At 40.1% G+C, this 20,325-nt stretch overlaps 3 protein-coding genes and 1 long non-coding RNA gene across 4 annotated transcripts; 3 read left to right on the forward strand and 1 right to left on the reverse strand.

Moving 5' to 3' along the window:
• Positions 1-14: 14 nt before the first annotated feature.
• On the forward strand, positions 15-1,089 carry LOC145701350 (properdin-like). Its single transcript, XM_081778570.1, has 5 exons — positions 15-246; positions 288-446; positions 489-653; positions 706-892; positions 940-1,089. The coding sequence occupies exons 1-5, from the start codon at positions 15-17 to the stop codon at positions 1,025-1,027; spliced, it is 831 nt and encodes a 276-aa protein (XP_081634696.1). The 3' UTR covers positions 1,028-1,089.
• Positions 1,090-2,706: 1,617 nt separating this feature from the next.
• On the forward strand, positions 2,707-7,594 carry LOC145701351 (uncharacterized). The gene is made up of 3 exons (XR_014134266.1): positions 2,707-2,836; positions 7,331-7,409; positions 7,501-7,594. It is a non-coding gene; the product is annotated as an uncharacterized LOC145701351 (long non-coding RNA).
• A 191-nt stretch (positions 7,595-7,785) lies between these two features.
• On the forward strand, positions 7,786-10,063 carry LOC145706107 (myosin light chain kinase, smooth muscle-like). The gene is made up of 7 exons (XM_081783626.1): positions 7,786-7,897; positions 7,939-8,077; positions 8,183-8,269; positions 8,330-8,442; positions 8,999-9,324; positions 9,367-9,656; positions 9,704-10,063. The coding sequence occupies exons 1-7, from the start codon at positions 7,884-7,886 to the stop codon at positions 9,950-9,952; spliced, it is 1,218 nt and encodes a 405-aa protein (XP_081639752.1). The 5' UTR covers positions 7,786-7,883; the 3' UTR covers positions 9,953-10,063.
• A 6-nt stretch (positions 10,064-10,069) lies between these two features.
• Positions 10,070-15,227, reverse strand: LOC145706106 (uncharacterized). Its single transcript, XM_081783625.1, has 5 exons — positions 15,041-15,227; positions 14,130-14,386; positions 11,044-13,851; positions 10,645-11,001; positions 10,070-10,603 (listed from the first exon to the last, which is right to left on the reverse strand). The coding sequence occupies exons 1-5, from the start codon at positions 15,124-15,126 to the stop codon at positions 10,206-10,208; spliced, it is 3,906 nt and encodes a 1,301-aa protein (XP_081639751.1). The 5' UTR covers positions 15,127-15,227; the 3' UTR covers positions 10,070-10,205.
• Between the last annotated feature and the right edge of the window lie 5,098 nt (positions 15,228-20,325).

A 20,325-nucleotide genomic window follows, 5' to 3' on the forward strand; every position in this document is an offset into this window, starting at 1 on the left:
AAAAATAATCTGCAATGGACTCTAGAAAGATCAAGAGTGAACCCTTGATGATCCATTTTTTCAGCTTATCTTCAAAAGTGGCGAACACCAACGAACTGGTGTGGACTGAATGGAGCTCATGCTCAGTTACTTGCGGAAATGGCGTCGAGCGAAGACAACGAGTTTGCGTCTTTGGACAATTGGGAGTCGACCCAGAATGCTCTGGCATGATTCACGAGGATCGACCTTGCTCTGGCTTGCCTTGCCGTAAGAACTTGAAGAGGGAGGAAGTACTAATGGCTATTTAGCACGAGTATCTGAGTGGGAAGCCTGGTCCGATTGCTCTGTCACTTGCGGAATGGGAGGTGATCGATCGCGAGTCCGAACTTGTGAGAAGCCCGCAAATGTCACTGCTGATTGCACCGAACCTTTGATTCAAAACCAAGCTTGCAGAAATAGCCCATGCCGTGAGTAATTCTTTGATAGGTGGATATCACCGATAATCCTAGCAATGCTGACGATGTGGAGCCAGTGGACTGCCTGCAGTGAGGAATGCGACTCGAGAATGGGAGTGACAACACGGGAACGAACCTGCGAGCACGGTATGATTGGAGAAGATGGATGCGACGAGTCCGCCTATCAATCTCAATTCTGCAACCAGGATGTCCCCTGCCGTAAGTTGCAGACAACAAAGATTGATTCAGAATCTGACAATGATATTTCTAGCATCTTGGGGCTCCTGGAGCGCATGGACGGCCTGTCGCGAGATTTCGCAAAACATTTTCGCGCACTCCCGAACTCGAAGCTGCGTAAATGGCCCACTCGGATCGCGAGAATGCCCCGTTGACGGAGCCGACCAAGAAGCTCCCTGCGACTCGGAATTCTGCGCACAGACACAAGTCGGTGGCGTCAGGTATTTTCTTCTTTCATTTAACGGTTTATTTAACATTTTTCTTCTAGTGATGACAACGAGGTGTACATTCCTCGAGGAGCCGCAACTTCTGTTTTGATCAGTTTTACCTCTTTCCTTCTCGCACTTTTCTTGTAAAAATCACAACAAAAGGACCTTTTTCTACTTATTTTTCTATGATCCTGATTGGATAGAAAATAATAAACGTACTTGAAAATATTTATGCATTAATTCATCAAAGAAAAATCAAAAAATATGATCGAAAAGTCAATAATCTGCTCAAAAGTGTGAGTAAAAGCGAAGAAACCACATCCTCTAAAACCTCCTGCTGAAAGTTCGACTATTGATTTATCCCTATCGCTTATGATACTTAGCCTGTTGACACCCCAAAAGCCCCTGTGCACGGGAGGCCTTACTTTCTTCCTTCCTTCCTTTTATAAAAGTCGAGAATCTCGAGAATGACCCCGTTGACATTGAAACAGAGATTGGAAAATCACTGGAAGAAGAAAAAACTAATAGGTTGTTGATTCAATTTTGTTAACAGTGGATTCAGTAATTGCGTGATCCTTGGAATGTTGAATTATTTCTAGAGGAATTTTCCTTGTGGGAAGAGGAACAAGCTGAGAAATATGCGCAGAAGACAGGCACGCCTCCGGGATCTCCATATTGCGGTCGGCATATTGTTTATGGTACGTAACTTAGCGAGTTTACTGATAACATGACAAGATTATTCGCTCGTAGATAGCTTTTGGACTCTATTTTTCTAGAAATCATGATTTTTTCGCAAAAATTCATATTTATAATGTAAACTATTTTTTTTCAATTATTTTATAAAAATTTTAAAATTATTTATTTTTTTCAATTTTTTCGCCGAAAAATTTTATTTTCAATGTTTAAGCTTCAAAAAGGCATCTGAATGATATTTTGACCAGCTAAATGATATATTTCTTCCATCCCTTTTTTCGATTCAATGAGGGCGCTCACGATCCCGCGATCGCGATATCTGCGCGTATTTCTGAGCTGTCACGAAAAGACGAAACCGAAAAAGAAAACCTTTTTTAGAAAGCATTTTTGTTCAAAAGAGATATAAAAAAGAAGAAAAAAGAAAAAGAGATGGCTTATTCGCGAAGATACGGCCTTGGTCGGAGTAAGTACAGTATTGAGTTTTTCCATGATTCCGTTTGTCTGGCGATAAGAGGAAGATAAATTGGAAGTCGTAAGATTTCCGCGCAGTTCTCAAGCCGCCAGAAGTGGGAAATAGCGGAAGATTCTGACATGGGCGCAAATATTTTTCATGAAATTGATGAAAACATGAGTTTTCCGACCATTTTTATTATGGGGCGACACTAGGAAAGTCTCCGAATGTCTCCGAATGTCTACGAATGTCTACGAATGTCTCCGAATGTCTTCGAATGTCTCCAAATGTCTACAAATGTCTCGGAAACCTGTTTTCGAAGCTGTTTTTGCTTCTTTTTGGTGACATAGGGAGACATTTGGAGACATTTTGAGAAATTCGGAGACTTTCCATGTGCCCCTTATTATGATATAATAAATGTATGGTAATTTTGAAGTCATGAATGATAAATTTGGAATTTTTCGAAAATCACAAAATTTCGCCAAATTAAACTTTGTCTCGTTACTTTGTCTTTGATGTGTCACTTAAAATTGTGGCACACTTGAAATTGGCTCGCTGGCTTTTAAACTCTGGGGATAAGTACAAATGTCAAACCGTAAAGCCCATAAATTAATCTTGTAAAGGCGCTGACTTCTTTTTGTGGAGCAGATGCTTCATTTTTACACGTAACGCAGCCGAGCGTTTTATACAAACTCATTTTTCTTTTGATATGAAATAGTCGCACTTTATTTTTCAAAACTAAGAAAGAAGAGGAAGACGGGCCAGAGAAATCGCTTTCTGAAAACGGGGTGTTTTTGGAATGGATCAGAAAGGTAAATAGAGAAATAAGCCAAAAGATTTTGACACCCTTAATCCGGGATGGTGCCTGGAACCGACAAAAAAATTCGACAAATTTTGCGTGGAAATTTTCAACCAATTAGAATTCGGCTCACGGGCCAATCAGGAGCCAAGAAGCCGCCCACGCAAAATTCTTTGGGAATTAAGGGGGTGCCGTCAAGAACTAACAAAAAATTTCGACAAATTTTGTGTGGGCGGAAACTCGGCTGCTGATTGGCAGTTAAGCCGACTCCAGGCTTCTGATTGGTTGAAAATTTTCACGCAAAATTTGTCGAAATTTTTTGTCGGTTCCTTAATTTTTCGTCAAAAACATGTTTTATCATAAAAATTTATTTACCAATATTTCACTATTCATGTCGAAAATTTTGTATGTCTGGAATATTTGTACTGTAGACAAGATCAAACGTTATCGCACTTATCCGGCCACGGGAGTTTCAAAAACTCATTAGCGTCGATTACGTCCGGATTTCAAAACGCGTCTCCGATAATCCTCAAATTTTGGTGTCATAAAAATGTCAAGCCATTCTTGAAACAGAACAGCTTCAAAAAGGGACTCTGAGAACCATTTTCGCGCATTTTAACTGAAAGAATTAAACAGGAAGACAAGAGATAGTGGATTAACGATATGGCATTTCACAGCTTTGTTCTGATCATAAATGGTAATTTTCATTTTATAGCGCTCTCTCTCTCTTTTAACATCCACTTTTTCGACAAGGTCAAGGCTGCCGAATCACTTCTTTTAGTGGCCAAATTGATTATTTTATTTGTATTCTGAAACGATTTACGAGAAGAAAAGCTTTTTTGAATAGGGCACTAATTACTTCCGCCCTTAATTAATTACCATAAAACTAACCTTTCCCATGCTTTTATCATCTTTAAGGGTACAATCATCGATTTTGGTGGGGTCTCTTACTTTTTGCCAAATCGACGACTATACCCTAAAGCTTTGTGATATACAGGATATTAATAAATAAATGAAATCGAGAGATTTTTTCAAGATTTATCAACTTAAACAGAAATATCTTCACTCATCAAAACATACAGTCTAAAAGACTTTCCACGTGACCGCTTATGTTTGTGAAGGTTAAGAAGCCACAATGTGGCATTGTGGCTTTATGTCCTCTACCCGAGTTTGGTTTCATTTTTTGACTTGTCATTCAACTCATTTTTAGACAAAATATTGCGAAAAAGATATGTATAAATAAACGCGGCAAAAATATTATAAATGTGATTATTAAATATTATAATGTGAGCCAATACTGGAGATCGTCCTCGATACAGTATCAAAAAGGCGAGATAAAACAGGAAGCCCTAAAATCGTGGAATCTCGCTTCAAGCTGCTCAAATTTGCAATAATCCGTATTTGAGCATCTCCAAAATGAAAATCGCAAATCTGAAAAATTTCCTATTTGCTCTGCTGCTCGTGGCGCCTTGCTGCTTATTAAAAAACCGCAACCGTGAACGAGAGTTTCTTCTTTTTTTTCTAAAAATCTTTCAAGAAGGGCAAAAATGACTTTGAGAAAAAATGGAAATAATTATAAGAAGAGAGATAAGAATAATAACAGATCGCAGATGCTGTGGAAAGTTGACATGTGTAAGATTTGATTCTGGGGCATCAAGAAATGATAATGTTTTTTTTCTTGCTTATCAGTTAAGGAGGTAGATATCAAGAATCGGGATTTTCTGGCAGACTTTTCTCCCAATCCTAACATAGTGACCGATGATTTTTTTGTTTTAATAAAGAGTTGAGGCCCTTATCTCGTGCCTATGGAAGGCCGATTTCTAAATTTCCAGAAAAAAATCGTAAAAAATGGCGTTGAAAACTCGGAAATCGCTAAAAATGACCATTTTCTTGGCAGACTTTTCTCGAAACCCTTATATTGAGCGGAATTTATTTTCTTCTGAGAAGTTAGATCAGACCCTTGTCTAGATCCTATGAAGGCCAGAATTCAAAATTTCAAAAATTTTTTTTAGAAAAAAATCGATTTCCTGTTTTTCGCAATTTTCAACGAAAATATAAAATTTTGAATTTATATTCAGCAGTATTAAAATCATTCTATAAATGTTCCCAGGGGTTTCTGTTAATGTTTTTTGGACGAAAGCTAAGTAATTATTTATTTAATTACTAAAAACTGGTCGATCTATTATAAAAAGGGCAAATTTTCGAGATTTTAGAGGCGATTTTGTGAAAAATCACGTGGTCTAATTAAAAAATTTTTGCTTACAAGTTTTCTCCTTGACCTCGAAACTATACGTAGAAAAAGTTTGAAGCGAAAAAATGGAAAATTTTTTTCTTGATATCGACCTCCTTAAGGACCCCCGTCAACAACTTTCCTAAAAAATCGAAAATTTCAAAACAGCCATATTTTAGCTTCTGAGTGTGCCTGGAAGTTAAATTTATCATAAAAACTTGCTTGTTGCACTTTTTGACCAATAAAAATCTGAAATTTAAGCAAAATTGGGACTTTTTCGTCATTTTTCGTCAAAAAGTCCAATTTTCAAACGGGATTTTGAGGATGTTAGAGTCAAGATAGACCCCCAAAAAATGAAGACTCAAAATCGTTTTTTGACCTGTAGAATCCATTTCCGGGGCCAAAATTTTGAAATTCCGAAAATTGATTTTTCGAAAATTGTTGACGGGGGGGGGTCCTAAATTATTAAAGACAATTTTGTCATGGTGGGATGAACAAGCATAGTATTTGGTTAGCTTTTCTTATTATTTTCGAAGATAAGGTCCTCACTAAAATATATATTGTTTAGATGAAATTCAAATATATGGTCTTTTCTTTTTGAATAACTTTTCTCAAAATATCTTATTGGATTTTGAACTCGAAGCCCACTTGATTCGTTGAACGGTTTCTTTTACAAATTTTTTCCTTCAAAAATCGCGAATCTTTGACCTTTACTCTTGCCTTGCCTATCTATCAATCATTTGATCCGCCACTGTCACTCTTATCGCCCAGAATTTCAAAATATTTGACAGAAAATCGGAATCTGAATTTTTCAGAGTGACGGAAATGCATCTTGGATGCGAAATTTTTGAAAAGGTCAATGTCATAAAGCATGTTTAGTTTTGAACATAGTTATATCTGCTTTTGCGAGAAGGTCAAATGTCAAATTATACGCATTTTTCTGTGCTACTTCCTTTTCTGAAAATCAGAAATTTTTGAGAAAGCAGGAAAATGAAGACAAATGGTAAATTGAAAATGATTTAATTTGTTGAGTTTATTGATTCAATAAATGCCCCTCGCGGGAATCTTCCTGTTCCCAGAAAACGTCATTTCTGGACGTAATTGACACAAGAATTTGCTGATTTTGACCATCAACAATTTGAAATTTGACGTAAAATTGTCAACAACAGGAATTTTTCCTGGGCTCCGAAAATGGGACCACCCTTAAGAAACTTAATTTTTAAAGGCAAATCGGGCTCAAAAACCTGTGTAGAAAACCTGAGTCAGGAATTAAAATAGCTTAAGGGTACTACCTTCGATTGGCCGAATGACCGGAAAAAGTGCGGTAATCGAAGGCAGCACCCTTAAATCAATTTTGGCGGAGCCGCTTCGCGGCTTTCTTTTCAAGAAAAGCCGCTTTGCGGCTTCTGATTCTAGCTCGTTGACGCCCTTATCGAGATTTTCCTCCTTTTTATTTTGGACTGAGAGCTAGAAATTCTTCCGTTTATTTTTTCTTCTCCTCAAGTTGAAATCCGATTTGGTCAAAAAAATACTCGCTTCACTAGATAAATTTTGAGAGCGCGCGGCCGGGAATCCAGGGAACACGCTTTTCGAACAAAGTTATTACGCGCGGTTACACCTGCGTCCACGTTCTGACAAGAACGTTTTAGAGATGTGACTCGTGAATTCTTAAAAAGGCTTAATTTTTTCAATTCTGATTTCAGAGAAGGTTCGTGCTTCTTTCTAATGACGCTACCGCGAGATAAGTGAGCGCCGGAAGTAAATTGATAAGCTAAGAAGTGGATCAAGTTGTCATCTCAGAGGAGATGATAAAGTGAAGCACAAGAATACCTTTAATGATGCGAACCGGTTTCCCACACTCTCCCGTGTCATTTCAAGGACTGATTTTTAAGGGAGAAGAGTCTAAGAATCGGTATTTTCGTGACCAAAAATGCTGAAAATCCTGATTCGAAAAGAGAATATTCAGTTGGCAAGTTGCAAGAAAAGGGTTCGAAAAATCAGCCGGCGAGAATCAGAAAAAATTTTGACCAGAAATATCGGTCAAAAATACCGTCAAAGAACGGCCATTTTTAGCGAAAATCCACCAAAAATGGCCATTTTTTTACAATTTCTAAATTTCGCCCCCTTAATTTTTTATAATCATCACCATAAAAGTATTTTGACTTTTTCGAATCGGACTTCAACCCGAGCCGTTCAAATTGGCTCTTTATAGAAAGTGATTATGAAATAGTCATCAACATACCGATAAATTAATATAAACTGTTAATAAATTTTCAGGCAAAGAAACAGAAGTCAAACCCGAAATCATCGATGAAGAAGTAGAAAGCCAATACAACTTCGGTCCAGTTCTCGGCCGGTAAGTGCTGCCTTCTTTCAATTAGGGCATTCCTCCAGCAGGGAAAATAACAAGCCACAAAGAGGCTGTGTGAACTAAACACCTTTTTAAGTGGCGCATTTGGTGTGGTCACGAGAGCTTCTAAAGACGGAACTGAGTTCGCGATCAAGACGCTTAAATGTGTCAGACTACAGGAAACCGGTTAAGATAAACGAATTCCTAGTTTCTTGACCTTTTCGACGAATAATTAAGACTATTTTTTGGAATAAAAAGAGGCATTTTTCCAAAAAAAAATCGGGCAAAATCATCTTCAAAGAAAGAAGAGAAGAAAAATCTAAAAATAGTAGCTTCTAAAATCATTCTTGGATAATCTTTAATTAATCCGGCTCTGAGCAAAGAAAAGACGCCGAGCGCGAAATCGCAATTCTGCAACAGTTGGACCACAAGAACGTGTGTCGCCTTACGGCCGCCAGGAAGAGTGGACGAAATATTTTCATGATAATGGAACTGTAGGTCAACCTCTTTTACCCGTTTTTACTGTTGATTTTAGATGTACAGGCGGCGAGCTATTCGATAAAGTAGCCCAGGACCATCTTTTGAAAGAAACCACGGTGACGGAGTATTTGCGCCAGATTTGCCAGGCGCTTTCGTATTTACATTCCAAGAACATTCTGCACCTTGACCTTAAGGTGAGCCCTCCGTTTCTTGAGAAAACAGACGCTTTCCCGTTTGATTATCCCTCGCTTTTCGCCTTTTCTGTTAGTTTTTTCGGTATTTTAAAGGACTAATTCTAGCCGGAAAACGTCGTTATGGCACGTCCCGATTGTGACACGATAAAAATAATCGACTTCGGAGGGGCTCAGTTTTTCACCAAAGGGAAGGTAAATAAAGTCGCGAGTTAGAGCATTTTATGCAGTCCAAGTATTTTTGAATTTTGATAGGCTGTTCGGACGATGTTTGGAACGCGCGAGTACATGGCACCGGAGACGTTAAGCTTCGAACCTGTCGAGTTGACGACTGATATGTGGTCTGTTGGAGTTCTGGCTTATAATCTGTAAGTAAAACTAGAATTTCTTCGTAAAAATAAAGAATTGCCATATCTATTTTTATACTCGGTATTTATTGTTTTTCAAGAGAATTCTTTCTAAGACGTCTGAATACAGTAATACAAAATCATTTGAGTCATTTCATAAATCATATTTGATAAAGTTCAGTCAAAGTAAATAAATATTAGTTTTTTTATGGTTATAATAAGTAAACAGGATTTCGCTTTAATAAATTTTCTCATACATGATAAAACTGTGCTTCTGCTTCATTTTATAAAGCTCTATTCTCAATTTATCATAGTCAAGAAGAAAAAAAGATAATAATTTCTACTTGTGTTTCATTTTCTTAATTTTCGAAATTATCGATCTATTCATTCGTATTTATTCCTAATTTTTAGCGCCCTCTTTTGTGCGTATGTTTTCGATAACTATCTACTGGGTAGTTAGAATCCACTTTGTTAAGATCGCAAAGGCAAGATAAACCGCGATTCCACAATACAGTCCTCCTATTCTCGCCACCTGTTACTTCGATGAAATTTTCTAGGCAATGAAATGAAAATTTAGGCTATCCGGATTGAGCCCATTTGCCGGAGATGACGACAACGAAACCGAGTGCAACATCCAAAACTGCGAATGGGATTTTGACGAGGAAGAATTCGACAAAGTTTCCGACGAGGCAAAAGACTTCATTTCCAATCTCTTAGTTTTTGGAACCAACGACAGATTGAACGCTGACAGAGCGCTGGAACATCCTTGGTTGAAAACGATAAAAAGGATTGAAGAAGGGCCAGAGCAAAAGTTCGAAAGAAGTTTGTCAGTTTCTCTGATTGATAATCTCAAAGCGCTGATAGCAAGGAGGAGATGGAAGCGAGCAGGCACCGCGATTAGCTGTAAGTCGAGGCGATTATTTTTTTATGAAAACTTTATTCTAGTACTTGGTCGAATAAGTGGATCTTTAACGACCCCTCCCGCTGGAATCTCTTCTTTGAAATCAACCCCGGATCCGCCTCACAAAGCAGATATCATCACAGAAGACGAAAAAGAAAACCACAAAGAAAATATCAGTGAAAAAACACAACTTATTAACGATGATAAACGATTGAGTGCGAATCAAAATAGCAACAATAACACCAGAATACCAGCCATTGAAAAGAAGGAAGAAAAGAAAGAAAATTTGATGAGCAATATTGCCCAAGATATTTTTTCATCAATGAAGTTTAAGGTTTGTTTAGAAAATCTCTTCCTTGATTTCTGAAATTTCAATTTAAGCCGCCACAAGAGGACCAAGCACGAAAAATTTCGTCAGAATCTTTTGAATCCTCAGAATCTGGAATTTCCATCGATCATGATTCAAAAAGCTCTGATCACATCAAACCCCTAGCTGACCCTTTGAGCAAGGCAAAAGCGCCCGAGAGAAAAGATTCAGGCGTAAGCTCGACGCAAGAAGAAGATGATATCATCATAATCAGAAGGAGTAGAAGAAGAAGCACACTTCAGAAAAGTAAAATCTCCGCGTGAAAATAAGCAATGCTGTTTTACATCATTTTACCTCAGCTTCTGTATTCCTTAAATTTTTTAACTATTGCCTGTCTGATAAAAAGTTCAACATAATGTGTATATAAATAGGGCTCTGGGTAGACTTTATTGAATTTTTCAATAATTGTGGTCGATTGTCAAAGCAGTAATAGACGGCGAAATAATTGATGGATTGGCAGAAAAGGGTGCAAGCAAGTGAGGTTAGTAATGAGCTTGAACAAGGTGTAAACTTCATTTAGTAGAGTCTGTTGGCTGGATTTTGCTGAAGGAAATTGGTTAGGCTTTCAGAGTTCCATTTGTCTTCTGAAACTTCTTGAACTGGAATTGTTATGACAGGAGCATTTTGAGCTGGCCGGACGAATCGGGGTTGCTGAATTTGAGGAACATATTGCCTATTATGGGCGCAGTTAGCTCGATTTCGCTGCCGAGAGATTTCTAAGAACAAGATGAGCTCTTCGTTGTTTGAATTATCGTCCATCAAGAGGAAGGGGATGAGAGACATCGAGTCAAGCGAGGAACTTGGGTTCTGCGACTGCATTGCGAAGAGAATCAAAGCAATGTCCGATTTGTCCGAGGATTTGGCCGAAGAATCTTCCATTAGTTTGTAGAGGATGAGGAAATTGGCGTCGAATCCTTAAAATATTTTAGTGACGAAAGTAAAATGATTTGCTTACCATGTTGTGTACTGAGACCACCGCTCATGGCATTAAAGAGCACGAATTTATGAACATTGCCAGTTCTATCATCGGAAAGAAGAACAAATGGAAGAATGTTATCGACTCCGACGCTTTGCTGATTGGTCATGATCTGCATGAGAAGAAGAGCTTTGACTTCTTCGTTTCCAAGAAGGTTGTCGGAATTATCAGTTGATCGGCGTCTTCTTGATGCGCCAGGGGCAGCTGGGTAGATAAGCTCCCCGTTCTGGAAAATCGAGAATACTGCGCTATCATTAACGAGCTCAGAATGATTGTCTCCAGGAGTTGTTAGGTCGACGAGGAACTCACCGAGAAGCATCGAGAAAATCTCGCTTTCTAAGAAAATTTTAGAAGTTTGAAAATAATCTGAAATCTTACCGGCTTCAAGATCGACGGAAAATGCAACACCGTCACCCATTCTAGTGGAGACAAAAGTTGAGCTACCGCTGACAAGTGAAATTCCTGGCAAGCCGTTAGCTGTTGACCAATTGGCGAGTTGACTAACAAGCCAGGATTCGAAATCACTCATAAGCTGTGAGTAATCGCTATTTGCGGTATAACTAGTACCAGAAGCTGCCTCGATTTCAACAGTAAAAATGATTCCCGGAGTCGTAGTGGTTGTTGTTGTTGTGGTAGTTGTAGTAGTCGTAGTTGTTGTTGTCGTTGTCGTAGTGGTCGTTGTCGTAGTAGTCGTTGTCGAAGTCGTCGTTGTTGTTGTTGAGGTGGTCGAAGTCGTGGTGGTCGTAGTCGTGGTGGTCGTAGTCGTAGTGGTCGTAGTCGTTGTGGTTGTGGTAGTCGTGGTTGTAGAAGTAGTAGTTGTTGTGGACGTTGTTGTAGTGGTCGTTGTCGTAGAGGTCGTAGTCGTTGTTGAAGTGGTCGTAGTTGTCGTAGTCGTCGTGGTCGTAGTGGTTGTAGTAGTACTGGTCGTAGTGGTTGTAGTAGTACTGGTCGTAGTGGTTGTAGTAGTACTGGTCGTACTTGTTGTAGTAGTCGTGGTCGTACTGGTTGTAGTAGAAGTGGTTGTAGTGGTTGTAGTAGTACTGGTCGTACTGGTTGTAGTAGTACTGGTCGTACTTGTTGTAGTAGTCGTGGTCGTACTGGTTGTAGTAGTAATGGTCGTTGTGGTTGTAGTAGTACTGGTCGTACTGGTTGTAGTAGTACTTGTCGTACTTGTTGTGGTAGTCGTGGTCGTACTGGTAGTAGTAGTACTGGTCGTACTGGTTGTAGGAGTACTCGTTGTAGTAGTACTGGTCGTACTGGTTGTAGTAGTCGTGGTCGAACTGGTTGTAGTAGTACTGGTCGTAGTTGTCGTAGTTGTCATAGTCGTAGTGGTTGTAGAAGTCGTGGTCGTACTGGATGTAGTTGTACTGGTCGTAGTGGTTGTAGTACTTGTCGTACTGGTTGTAGTTGTACTGGTCGTATTAGTTGTAGTAGTCGTGGTCGTACTGGTTGTAGTAGTCGTGGTCGTAGTGGTTGTAGTAGTACTGGTCGTAGTGGTTGTAGTAGTACTGGTAGTACTGGTTGATGTTGTCGTGGTCGTACTGGTTGTAGTAGTACTGGTCGTACTGGTTGTAGTAGTCATGGACGTACTGGTTGTAGTAGTACTGGTCGTAGTGGTTGTAGTTGTACTGGTCGTACTGGTTGTAGTAGTCATAGTCGTACTGGTTGTAGTAGTACTGGTCGTAGTGGTTGTAGTACTTGTCGTACTGGTCGTAGTAGTCGTGGTCGTAGTGGTTGTAGTAGTACTGGTCGTAGTGGTTGTAGTAGTACTGGTTGTAGTAGTCGTGGTCGTAGTGGTTGTAGTAGTACTGGTCGTACTGGTTGTAGTAGTGGTGGTCGTAGTGGTCGTGGTAGTACTGGTCGTAGTGGTTGTAGTAGTACTGGTCGTAGTTGTCGTAGTCGTCGTGGTCGTAGTGGTTGAAGTAGTACTGGTAGTACTGGTTGTAGTAGTCGTGGTCGTAGTGGTTGTAGTAGTACTGGTCGTAGTGGTTGTAGTAGTACTGGTAGTACTGGTTGTAGTAGTCGTGGTCGTAGTGGTTGTAGTAGTACTGGTCGTAGTGGTTGTAGTAGTACTGGTCGTAGTTGTCGTAGTCGTCGTGGTCGTAGTGGTTGAAGTAGTACTGGTAGTACTGGTTGTAGTAGTCGTGGTCGTAGTGGTTGTAGTAGTACTGGTCGTAGTGGTTGTAGTAGTACTGGTCGTAGTGGTTGTAGTAGTACTGGTCGTAGTGGTTGTAGTAGTACTGGTAGTACTGGTTGTAGTAGTCGTGGTCGTAGTGGTCGTGGTAGTACTGGTAGTAGTGGTTGTAGTAGTACTGGTAGTACTGGTAGTACTTGTCGTAGTTGTCGTAGTCGTCGTGGTCGTTGTTGATGTTGTCGCGGCTTGAACAGCGCTCATAAGTGCGTCAGTATCTGTATTTGGCTCTTCAAAGCCTACCGCCGGCGCCATAAACAAGACTGAAACAAATCCCTCATTATTGAGATTTGTTCTGATTGCATTTTTGAAATTGTCGGCAATAACAAGTGTCACATCGTCAGTCTCATAAGTTACGGAGCACTGCTGTTGAGTCAATGGGAATCCATTACAAAGGTTTCTGTTACAAACTCTGGCGACCACTGAGGAGGAAGTTGGAGCAGCATTGTCCATCTTCGCTTCAATGCCGGTCGATGTGCAGTCTTGATCAAAATAAGCTGTCAGAGAAACCGATGGTGTCAAGTCTGCGGGAACATCGGCAACAGCGACAGTAACGGATGCGATAGCTTCGGGGGAATCGATTTCAATTGTCTTGAAAGCTTTCACAGATCCTCTGATACTGCTTTGAAGGGGACCAGTAGCAATGTTGTTCGCCATTTTGCTCTTTTGAGCAGCAATATCAAGGCCAGGAGCTTGAGTAACTTGAACAGCGAACGTGACTGTCATCGTCTGAATCATACTTCCAGTAGATCTTCGTCTTCGGTTACCCGCGGCAGGGCAGTATTTCATATCAATATCGATATCACCAAGATTTTGTCCAGCTTCGAGACTGGCTTCAATATCAGCACGGATTTGAGCTTCAGTGACTCCGCAAGCAGTGTTCATTCCAAAAATGATTGCCACGATCTTTTCCTTTTGAGCTTTTTCCATGAGGACGTATGAGAGGAAAAGGTTGCTCATTTGCTGAGGTGGAAGACATTGGTTGTTCATGGTGGCTTTTAAGGGGGTCGATAATTGTACTTTGGTTAATTAAATTGAGCTCAAGTCTTCTTTCAAAGAATATTTCTCAGGAAATTCTAGAGACCGCCCATCAAAAATTGGTTTCAAATAACGAGTTCGATGACAGCAGAAACGATTAAAGACGTCTGAGTTGGACTAAATCCAAAAAGATACGTTATCGGACGAAAATAACGATTGATTAAGGGAGTACTCCATCTTATTATGCTGAAGGAGCGTCGCAAGCTGGCGATTAAATAACTAGTCAACCCCGTGCCTAGCAGAAAGTACAAATTCTTCATGTCTGTTTTTCCGTCATTCATCAAAACGAGCGGCAAAAGCGAGGAAGGGTTCTGTGCAGCTGATGGATTGGCCGAAAGAGCTGAGATGAGGGCAAGTGTGTGAAGATCGCTTTCGTCGGAGGAGGAATCCTGAGATGCGATCAGGAATGGAAGAATGTTTGACATTTGGTTGGCTTGCTGAATGTTGCCCCCGAGGAAATCAGGCTGCAGAAGGAGGGTCATCTGTAGAGCTCTAGAATAAATATTTGAGATTTTATCTTTGAATTTTTTCCTTCGAATTTTTCGGAGCTAGAACAACAAACTTCCTTTGAAATCACATCTTCCGCCGAATTGACATTCTTTATAATCCTGCGTTCGAATAAAGAAAGCTTTTCAGAATTAAAAAAAATAACTTCAGAAAACATATTTGCGACCCAAAAACTTGCGTTACGATTTGACATGAACATGGTATTTTACCAAAAACATGATAACGTTGTCTTCTCCGAACCTAAGACATCACTTGATTTTCCTAAGAGCCGCCATACTGAGAAAATAGATCACATTTCATAGAATTAGTTTTGCCTGATTTGCGTAAAATGAAGTTAACGCGTCCGAGGCTAGAATTTCAAACGGATTTGTTCCACCTGTCATGTTGGGACCTTAAAAAGTCAGCATCTGGCTTGTTAAAAGAGATTTTATTAATAAGAATATGTTGGAAGAATAAAAAGACGACTTAAAACCTATTTTTTTTTTTAAATAAAATGTCGATTTTTATTTAAAAAATGAAAATTTGAATAAATTTTATGCAAACGTATATCTTATTTTGAAGCAATAAGATACTTGCACAGGGAATTTCTTTCAAGAATATTAGATATTTAAATTTCCCATTCACTACTTCAGTACTTACTTATTATCAGTATATTTTGAAGCAATAAGATAATTGGACATCGGCAAGGCCTGAACCAGGCTCGCCAGGAGCATCAAAAACTTCATCTTGGCTATTTGATTTCGAGTTCTGCCGATCGCTGATCTCTCTTTTTTACGTTCGCACCTTCAAAAAATAATATTTATGCTTTGATGGCAAAAAGCGTCAGCCTTTTGTGAACTCTTTTAGCTTTTACGCAACTCAACATAACTCGCGCGGGGCTCGTTGGCGCCACCATAAGCGCGGCTTCTTTCAAAGGTACCGTCTTACCACGCACGTCATATCCGCGAAAAACCATTTCAAGATCTAGTTGACGCCGTAGAAGATGAATGGGCACACTAATGAGAGTTTTTTTTAGAAAACTTGCTACTCATAAATTAAATATTTCAAGGAAGTGGTTTTATTTGAAAAATATAGATGATTTTTACAATGAAAAATTCCATTTTTACAGAAGGAATAAATTACTTTTGAAAACTTAAATTTTCTGAGTCGAATTTATCGGTACAAGTTGTAATGGTTGACTTTTCTGACATAAGAGATAGCGTTTATCGTTTTAATTTTTGTTCAAGAATTGCAGGTGCGAATGTATAATGTATAATGCAAAAATATTATTGAATAAGATATTATTTCGGCGAGCCTTATCCCTTTTCCTGCGATTGCTCGTGTGTCAAACTTGGGGATTCATCGAAAAATCTTCTATTACCCGATTCTTTTCTTCTTCTGAGTAATTTTCTAAAGTCGCTTCGAAATTGCTTCCCGGCGAAGGCGTACTAAATCCATGTGTTAATCTTCCGCAATGAAGAAGTTTCAATTAACCAGTAAAGGATTAAGAACAGGATTCGCCCAGGCAAAGACGTTTGCCATGTCCTGCATAAGGGCGCAATATGATAGTGGAATTCGCACACCGCTCATTAGCAGCACGTGGACAACGTGAAGAGGTGTCCAGCAGATGAAGAATGAAATTATGAGCATCTTTTTCACGGATTCTTATTTTAGATATCTTCGAAAATTCGAAAAGAAGAGTGATAAAAATCGAAAAGGTCTGCCTAAAATTTCGACAAATTTTGCGTAAAAATTTTCAACCAATCAGAAGCCTTGATTCGGGTCGCCGGCCAATCAGCAGCCGAATTGCCGCCCACGCAAAATTTGTCGAAATTTTTGTCGGTTCCTAACGCAAACCCTAATCTAAGGCCTAAACCTAACAATCACCCAGATTTCTAGTAAGAATCCGATCCCATAGCGTTACAAGCATTCTATCGTCCTTTACTTCCACCGAAATCAGCGTGCTCGATGTCGAGTTAGACCTGTTTCCTGATACGGCTGTAAAAGAGCAAAAGGAGAAATTGAACCTTTCGATTGGTTTTATTGTGAAATTGAATAATTTTGTCTTGGCAGAGCTGCTTATAAGGGGTCAGAAATGTGTCAAGCGTAAAATCAGCTGGGTGAAGTGGGTCAGTTGGTCAATGATTCGAATCAGCGGGTCGTCACTCCCACGATTGGAATCCGGTTAGCGCGCAGATAAATAAGAATAAGAAAGGCATGCTGTAAGGCGTAAAATTCATATATAAAATATTTACAAAATATAAAGTTTTTCTACAGTCGTGTCAGCCATCAGTCATCGGCGGGTTTTGAAATCGTGAAGTTGGCATTGAAGAGAAAAATTTTCTAGAATGTCGGTGCACTGAGTCATTGCCATGCTTGAGAAGGGCTGAATTTGTCAGGCGATGCAAGTTCTATCGTTTGCGGTCTTGGCGAAGTCGATCGGTCGAGTTGTCGTCTTTTTATGGCTGAACAAGGGTGATTTTTCGAAAATTTTGTCCGGACAATTTTTCTGGAGCTCAAAAATTTTCTAGAACCATGATGAATCATCGGATCGTGCTGGTTGACGGCTTAAAATGTTGCTTTTGTTTATGTCCTTCGGGTCCAACTTGCAGAAATTGAATCCGATCGTTGGTTTGTGTTTTATAGTCGATGGAAGTTTCAGATTTTCGCATAATTATTGAAGTGAAATTTTGTTGTTTTCGAAAGTTTCTAGAACATCGCTGAGTCATTGCGGTATTTCGGAAGTATGTTTGAAGAGAAGATCACTTTCCAAGGAATCTTTTGAGCACTTCCAATCGTCCATACGTCATTACGAACCGATTTTATGCGATCTGCAAAAAAGTGTATATCAATATACACATTTATGATGAATTGTGATCACAAGCAAATTTTTTCTCCATTTTCGTTCTAGAATCGTTTGGTTAAACGTCATTATGTTCCCAGAGGGCTCAAAATGATGAGCGCTGCGAGATCCATCTTTTGGAGGTTTCAGAGCGTCGGTCAGCGAAATGGTTTTTGTTTTGTGGCGGGTAGAAGATTTGGCTTATGCAAAATGAGCTGGATCGATGACCAAGTTTCCGCCAGGGGTCGTTTTCATAAACGGAAATTTCTTTTTGGCCTTTTTCGTAATCTCCTCGGTGATTGCTGTCTTCGTTTTCCCTGTTATGTCGACTTCAATACCCATGTGTTTCGCGAGGACTTTCATTTCAAGGATTGTAAAATTGCTTAGGTAGCACTTTTTTTCAAGCATAAGTGCATTATGCTTGATCAAGTAGAATCCCTCGGCGTCTTTGTCCCAGTTGGGATGGTGAAGTCGTATCCATTCGTTTATCTTTTCCACCTTCTTTGCTTTCGAATTTTTCAATGTTGCCCATGTTCCAAGTTTAACTCCGCAATTATATTCTTTAATAAATTTGTCTAGGGCTTTTTCGTGGAGGTCGGCCATTCTTTGGACGACGGGGGAAACAAGCTTGCGTGGTTCAGCTTGGGGATCCTGATTGTTTGTGAGTTCGGCAACTTCTGTTGATTGGCTGTCGATTGAATTGTTGTCGTCCTGTTGGGTACCTGATGAGTCGAGATCATAAAAAACAGTCTCGTCTGCTTGCTTGGTTTCATCTGAAGACGTGGCTTCTTCACGTTGTTCTGCGAATGTTTCGGCCTGTTCTTCTTCCTGGGGGGAAGTGGAAGATTGGTTTTTGCTGTCATCTCGGTCAAGGGCTGTTTGGCTTCTTGTCTGGATGAAGTATGAAACTCTTTTCTTCAATTTTCTTGGCTTGGGTTCTTGTATGTCCGTATCTTGTTGTTGTTTCTCCGGTTGATCGTCTCCTGGTCTGCTTATAAAGGGCTTCAAATGGCTTATGTGTCTTGTCATATCGCGTCCTGTCTTCAGATTGAGTAAGTCGAAGCTCAGGCCTTGGTTTTTAATAGCGGTTATCTTCAAAGGTCCTGTCCATTTGTAGATTTTCTCCAGTGGATCCATGTTTTTGCACAGAACGAGGTCGTTTTCCCGAAATTTGTGAATATCCTCGTTCTCAGATCGTCGTTGTTCGTGATTTGATTGGATTCTCTCTCGAATTGGCTCAAAGTCGACATTTTCCCTTGTTTGCTTCTGGCGATATTTGTCATTTAGGTTTTCTCCCTTGAAGCCTGTTTCAATTTCAAATGGCGACGCCATTGTCACTGAATGTTTTGCAGAGTTCATTTGGTGAATGATCGTTGGTAGCCAATGATCCCAATTTTCCATTCCACAGGCAAGTTTGAGTCGTGATTTAATGGTCCGATTTCGATTCTCGACTTCCCCATTCGTTTGAGGGTGATATGCTGGAGAGAGCCGAACTCGAAGTCCTTTTTCTTCCGCAAAATCTCTTACTGCTTTGAATTCTCCTCCATTGTCCATCAAAATCTCTCTTGGCAAGTGAGGGTTGCGGAGCCATTCTGATCGAAGAGCGTCAAGGACTTCCTCTGGTTTCTTTGAGCGAAGTGCGGAAGCGTTCGTTCTTTTACTAAACAAGTCGGTTGATACGCAGATAAATCGTCGGTAGTTGTCCGTGAGAGGTAGCGGTCCAATGAGATCGATCGAATATCTCTCGAACGGTTGAGAAGGCGCAGTTACATGTCCAAGTGGAGCATTGAGTGGATTCGTTGTTGGCTTCATAAGTTGGCATTTTCGGCAGGATCGAATAAAGTTTGTCACGGTTGCCTTGAGGTTAGGGTAAAAGTACTTATTCTCAATACTTTTTAGTGTCTGAGTGATACCAGGATGCCCGGATCTATCGTGATACTCCTCCAAAATTTCTCGGTGTATTGAGACCGGTGGGATTGCCTTGAATCCATTCTTGTCTATGCCAAGCTCGCCATTATCTCCGAAACAAAGTTGATCTCTGTGTCGCTTAAACTCTTCGGCAGTTGTGTCTTTGTTCTCCGGCCACCGATCGATCTTGTGAAATTTAATGACATCTCGCAGAATGTCGTCCGATTCTTGTAGAAAGAGAAAATCACGAGGCTTTACCATGTTAATTGTAGGTTTTTTGAGCTCGTTGATTTGTCGAGAAAGGCAGTCCGAGATTTTCATTTCCTTTGACGGCTTCATGATGGTTTGGAAGTCAAATTCACTTATCTCGGCCAGCCATTTGGCGATTTTCAGCTTCCGACTCATTATTTTGTGCGCCCAGTTTACAACCGAGTTGTCGGTGAACCAAGTGAACCTCCGACCGAGAAGATAGTGACTCCATTTTTCCATTGCTCGCTTGCCGGCCAAAAGCTCCTTTTCACTTATATTATAATTTCGCTGCGCGTCGTCGAATTTTTGTGATAGATAAGCGACGGGGCAAAATTTTTCATTCGTTGTCTTCCTGTAGAAGAGTGCTGCTCCGATGCCAGTCTCACTTGCATCTGTTTCGATAGCAAACTCACCAACATTGGGGTTAGGGATTTTGAGAGCGTCAACCATGTTACTTATTTCGTTTTTGAGTTCATCCAATGCTTTTGCTGCATCGTCGGTCCATCTAAATCCTTTGCTCATTGCTTTATTGATTGGGGCGGCTTTTGAAGCGAAGTGAGGAATGAAGTTTCGATGGTAGTTGAGTAGTCCAAACACGCTTGCTGCTTCCGTCTTTGAGGTCGGCTGTCGTAATTCTCGAACTGCTTTTGTTTTTCCAGGATTTGGGAAGCGGAACCCATTTTCGATAACCGCTCCACAAAATTTGATTCGTTTTTTCAGAAATTCTGTCTTCGCGGCTCTTATTTTCAAGTTGTTCCGGCGGAGGACCGATAGTACTTTCTCGATGATTTCTAGGTTCTTTTCGTATGACTGTGAGTGAAGACACAGATCGTCCAGGTAAATCGCAAGTTCGCTACTCGGGATTTCATTAAAAATTTTGTCCATCATTCTTTGAAAAACGGCTGGGGCATTCTTTCCCCCCATAGGCATCGCAGTCCAAGTGAAC

The sequence above is a fragment of the Oikopleura dioica genome, chromosome PAR (assembly GCF_907165135.1).
Source record: "Oikopleura dioica chromosome PAR, OKI2018_I68_1.0, whole genome shotgun sequence".
In the NCBI taxonomy this organism is placed as follows: domain Eukaryota; kingdom Metazoa; phylum Chordata; class Appendicularia; order Copelata; family Oikopleuridae; genus Oikopleura; species Oikopleura dioica.

Bases quoted from the DNA above. Each gene is read 5' to 3' on its own strand.
- LOC145701350 (XM_081778570.1), top strand. From the start codon at position 15: ATGGACTCTAGAAAGATCAAGAGTGAACCCTTGATGATCCATTTTTTC. The intron at 447-488 runs GTGAGTAATTCT...CGATAATCCTAG, and splicing joins TTGCAGAAATAGCCCATGCC to CAATGCTGACGATGTGGAGC. The intron at 893-939 runs GTATTTTCTTCT...TTTTTCTTCTAG, and splicing joins ACACAAGTCGGTGGCGTCAG to TGATGACAACGAGGTGTACA.
- LOC145706107 (XM_081783626.1), top strand. The intron at 8,078-8,182 runs GTGAGCCCTCCG...GACTAATTCTAG, and splicing joins TTCTGCACCTTGACCTTAAG to CCGGAAAACGTCGTTATGGC. The intron at 8,443-8,998 runs GTAAGTAAAACT...ATGAAAATTTAG, and splicing joins GGAGTTCTGGCTTATAATCT to GCTATCCGGATTGAGCCCAT.
- LOC145706106 (XM_081783625.1), bottom strand. From the start codon at position 15,126: ATGAAGTTTTTGATGCTCCTGGCGAGCCTGGTTCAGGCCTTGCCGATG. The intron at 13,852-14,129 runs GCACGGGGTTGA...CCCCCTTAAAAG, and splicing joins GAATTTGTACTTTCTGCTAG to CCACCATGAACAACCAATGT. The intron at 10,604-10,644 runs GTAAGCAAATCA...AAATATTTTAAG, and splicing joins TGGTCTCAGTACACAACATG to GATTCGACGCCAATTTCCTC.